The following is a 5,242-nucleotide window of genomic DNA, read 5'->3' as shown; positions in this document are numbered from 1 at the left end:
GTATGTCATTCCCAATTGCAGATGAGGGTGAATTATTAATCAGAATAGCTGTTGTAGACACTGCCTCCCCCCAGAAATTCTTGGGAAGACAAGAGGATAAGATCATACATCTGACCCTCTCCAGGAGACTCCTATTCATCCTCTCAGCCACCCCATTTTGTTGTGGGTTGGCTGGGACAGTTCTATGTCGAGTGATTCCATTTTTCTTGCAGAAATCCTCAAACTCAGTGGACAAGAACTGAAGACCATTGTCAGTTCGCAGACACTTCAATGTTTTACCAGTTTTGAGCCTTACTTCTTCAATCCATTCCTTGAATTTCTCAAAAGCCTGGGATTTTTCTTTTAATATAAACACTCTTACTTTCCTCGAATAGTCATCAATAATGGATAGGAAATACTTTCCTCCGCCTACAGATGGTGGTGTAGCAGGTCCCCACAAATCTGCATGAGCATAGTCCAATATTTCCTTGGATGAATGGATGCCTGCCTCATATGGTAATTTCTTGCTCTTACCGAGCACACAATGCTCACATATGCCTGATCTTGGAGAATCATCGACCTGGATCACACCTTTTCTGATCAACTCTTTCAGACCAGTCTCACCAATGTGTCCAAGCCTTCTATGCCATCTGTCAAAACCAGCTTTCTCTGCTATATTTAGAGACCCTACCACGGTTTCAGCCTCCAAATAATACAAACTGTTCTTTCTCTTGGCTTTCATCACATCTTTCCCATCCTATGAAACCACCATTTGTCCATTCTCTGAAGTGATTTTGAAACCTTTTGATTCTAGAATCCCAACAGATATGAGGTTTCTCTTAATGCTGGGAATGTACCTGACTTGGGTGATAATCTTGACTGCTCCATTGGTTGTTCTCAGTCTGATATCTCCAATTCCCTTGACTGCACATACTTGATCATTACCAAGCATTACTGACCCAGTGGCTTCAAGGAAATTCTCAAACCATTCCCTGCAAGAACTTATGTGAAAACTGCATCCCGAGTCCATTATCCATGCTCTCTCAATCTCTCTTCCTATGACATTCATCACCTGAGCTGGTTCCCCTTCCAATGCCAAGTCAGCCTGATTTTGAGCACCTTCATTCTGTTTTTTCTTCCAAGAAAAACAGTCTTTCTTGAGGTGTCCCGGCTTCTTACAGTAGTGGCAACTCCTTGTCTCCTTTGCTACTCCATCAGATTGCTTTTGCTGAGAAGTTTTAAGAGCACCTTGCCATTTCTTCTTCTTCCCCTTGAAATTCTTTACGTTCAAGGCTTGGCTACTGCTTGTTTCATTTGGTGTGGAGGAGTTCTTCTCCAGTTCCTTTGATCGGAGAGCACACTGAACTTCTTCATACGTGATGCCAGATTCTGCATTTCTCCCAAACAACATCGCATCCTTGAGATGTTGATACGACTTAGGTAGAGCATTCAAGAGTAAAATGGCCTTATCTTCATTCTTCATTGGGTCGTCCACATTCTCCAAATCATCAAGATTCTTGCTAAAATCATCTATCTACTCCGCAAAGGGCCGATCCTCAAGGATTTTGTATGAAAACAACCGCTGCTTCATATATAAACGGTTGGCCAAGGATTTGGTCATGTACAGGCTTTCCAGCTTCGTCCACACCCCGAGTGCGGTGGTCTCCTTCGCAACCTCGCGCAATACCTTATCGGTGAGGTTGAGAACAATGGCGTTGTGCGCTTTCTTGGCAATCTCAGCCTTCTTCTTCACACCTTTCTCGTCGAGATCTTCCTTTTCTTTACCCTTCGGATCGATCGGAGTGATCGCTTCATCGAGCCCCTGTTGAATCAACAGAGCTCTCATCTTGATCTGCCACAGACCAAAATCATTCTTCCCCGAGAACTTCTCTGCTTCGTACCTCGTTGTCGCCATCGATGATCACGTCGATTTGGATCTCCTCGTATTCCCACAGACGGCGCCACTTGTTGGGGATGACGACCGATCAAGAATATGAACAATATGCGAAGAACACAACCGGGTTTACGTGGTTCGATCTTTCGATCTACGTCCACGGGCGAGGAAGGAGATGATTTATTTATGAACAATGGAAGGTTACAAGAATACCGATTACAAAACCCTCTATATCCACACACACACTTCTAATCTCACTTTCTATCTTCAAAGCTAATCAAGCGAGTGATTTGATGCACGAGAGTTGTTTCTTGTTTTTTGTGTTAGCTCACGCTCTCTGTCACGCATGCCTTTTATATGCGAGTGCTCGAGCTGCTCCATCCGTAACAGCTTCAACTCGAAGCTGCAACCACTTCAACATAACTGTTGCGTTTAAATCGTGGCCGTCGATCTATCCCATCGCGATCGAACGATCCAGATGATGCGAGGTTATATTCTTTCACCTTATTAGGCTCATGTCTTTATTGGATTGACCCGTTAAGATACCAATAATTTTGGATTGGGTTCGGGTTGGATACGGATAGCCCATTAAGAAATACTCCTTCATATTATTTTTATTATTATATCAAAAATATGTTTTATTTTAATTTATTGCAAATCATGTTTAAATAGTATAAAATGAATTTTAAATGTGTAAATTAGTTTGAAAATAAAGTTTAATCATATAATATCAGGTTCGGTCGTTATCGTGTCGTTAACGGGTTTATATCGGGTGCGGGTCGTGTTCATGTTTAGGTTTACAATTTTTTTAACCGGTCGGGTTCGGATTAGACCTTATTGGGTTAGATTGTTCTCAGATCAACCTGATAACGATTCATCCACACAATTTGCTACCCATATTCATACACTTTTATACTCCACTTTGCTAAAGGAGAATTGGCCTGCCATTGTTTATGCATTCTCTCTCCCTCTTATACTAGTAATGCAGGAATTCAGATTAAAATCATAGATTATTGAATCAAATTCAGTCACTTCATTAGCTGCTCATTTTAGTGACAATCCATTACCATCTACTCTCTCTGTTCCATAGTAATAGAGTCATTTTGTTATTTTGGTACGTTCCATAGTAGTGGAGTCATTTTCTTTTTTAGTAAAAGTCAACACATTTCTTCACACTTACTTTTCCTTCTCTTACTTTCTTATCTCTACTTTTTCCTCTCTCATACTTTATTACTATCTTTTTATTTAATATATTACACATTTTTCTTAATTTTCGTGTCGAAAAGAAATGTCTCATCTACTATGGAACGGGGAAAGAGTACTTTATACCAAGAAATATTTTATTTCATGTTCATCACTCTATTTTCCCATGCTGTCCTAATATTAGGGACTTTAACTTCTATAGGACGGTAGGACCCCAAATTCAGTTTTTCCGTCATTCTATCTATTTTTTACTACAAATTCTTTTTAATACCTACTATTCGGCCATATTTTAATCAATAAAAGTGTATATATACTAAAAGATCTACTCCCTCCTTTCCACAGTAAAGTCATTTTTCTATTTTGATACGTTCCATAATAATAGGGTCATTTCCTTTTTTAGTAAAAATCAACATATTCTTATTTTACTCTCTCTTACCGTATTCTCTCTTCGTCTCTCTACATTTTTCATTTCTTATTTTGTTCATCATTTACTTAACTCATTTAATACAATTTTTCTTAAATTGCGTGATAAAAAAAAACACCCCAACTACTATAAAACGGATGGAGCTACAAAGAGGTATTGAATAAGTGATTAAGGTATAGTATCCGACGGAGGTCTTTTTGTGCTGTTCTTTTTTTGCTCCTTGGCCTTGGTTTAGTTTTTCTGAAGGAATGAGTTTTTCCTGGGTGCTCATTTGCTTTTTTGGGCTTGATTTGATGGTGTTGAAAACGTGTAAAATTTGAAAAGGCTAGGCCTTTGGCCTTTCTTCTCCAAATGCATTATGTGATGCCTTAATGCCATGACTCTTCATGTAGGCTCACATATCCTATAAATAGATGGAGTTTTGGGAGATGAGAACACACAACCAACAATCATTCTCTCTTCTCTCTAGCTCAAGCATTCTAGCTCGCATCTTAGGAGCATCGCATTGCTCGGTTCTCGCCTCCAATTAAAGTTCGCCGGAGCCTACGAGTTTGAGGTGCTTCAACTCGATAGGAGAAAAGTCGTTTCATCTTTGGGGACATTACGCCAATCCGTGAGCACTAGCCGGGGCGTATTTCGTCTTGCGGAGAGAGGGTCACCTCAACTCGACTTGAAGAAGAATACAGTTTGCATCTTGTTCCTTTTATTGTATTTACTTTGTTTTACTTACCTTCCAGTTTTTGGTTCTATTGTAATAACAAGAGTTTGCCCGTTTAAAAGGCTGCAATATTTCCAAAAATTGCAAGACGAAATATTATACTCTTGCTGAAATCATGTCGACCGAAGCTGGAGGGAATGGAAACAACACCATTGGATCGTCTTCTGCTGCCACTAACACCTCAATGTTGGCACCTGTTTCGACCTCAAGGGTCATGGCTCAAGCTGAGAAGCCTGAAAAATTTAAGGGCTCAGAATTCAAACGTTGGCAACAAAAGATGTTGTTCTACCTAACTACGTTGGGTGTTGCCAACTTCCTCAAGGAGGATGCTCCAACTGTACCTAAGGAAGAGACGGACTTTAATGTTCGAGCTGCCTATGATGTTTGGCATCAAGGAGATTTCTTGTGCAAGAATTATATCTTGAACGGCTTAGAGGATAGTCTCTATTCTATCTTTGCCGGGGCTAAAACCTCCAAAGTGTTGTGGGAGGCTCTTGACAAGAAGTATCGCGTCGAGAACGCCGGTACAAAGAAATATGTAGTCGCAAAATTTTTGGACTATGAGATGGTGGACTCTCGTTCAGTGGTAGCGCAAGCTGAAGAGTTGCAAATCATAGTCCACGATGTCCAAGCTGAAGGGATGGCCCTACCAGACCAGTTCATTGTTTCTTCAATGATCGAGAAGCTTCATCCGTGGAAGGCAACTGTTGGCCGAAAGTTTGAAGGCAACTGCTTCAACTGTGATAAGCCGGGTCACATGGCGAAGGACTGCCGAAAGCCAAAGAAGATGAAATTCAAGAAGAGTGCTCAAATGGTCGAGAGAGATTTCAACGATGATGATCCGGCTGCTGTGGTTTCTGAAGTGAACCACATTGACAATCCGAAGGCTTGGTTTGTTGACACCGGAGCTACTGTGCATGTGTGCTCTAATCGTAGCCAATTTTCGACCTACAAGCAAGTCGAAGGGAAGAAGCTCCACATGGGCAACCAAGACTCGTCTGAAGTCATTGGCATGGGTAAGTGA

The 5,242-nt window shown here is 40.9% G+C and overlaps 1 protein-coding gene across 1 annotated transcript; it reads left to right on the top strand.

The window, feature by feature from the left end:
• Positions 1 to 4,333: 4,333 nt before the first annotated feature.
• On the top strand, positions 4,334 to 5,242 carry LOC121796710. Its single transcript, XM_042195503.1, has one exon. The coding sequence runs from the start codon at positions 4,334 to 4,336 to the stop codon at positions 5,240 to 5,242; it is 909 nt and encodes a 302-aa protein (XP_042051437.1).

The sequence above is a fragment of the Salvia splendens genome, chromosome 3 (assembly GCF_004379255.2).
Source record: "Salvia splendens isolate huo1 chromosome 3, SspV2, whole genome shotgun sequence".
NCBI lineage: Eukaryota > Viridiplantae > Streptophyta > Magnoliopsida > Lamiales > Lamiaceae > Salvia > Salvia splendens.
Note: the sequence above shows the minus strand (reverse complement) of the source record. Positions and strands in the feature narration are given on the sequence as shown.

Excerpts from the sequence above, each read along its gene's own strand:
- LOC121796710 (XM_042195503.1), top strand. The coding sequence starts at position 4,334 with ATGTCGACCGAAGCTGGAGGGAATGGAAACAACACCATTGGATCGTCT.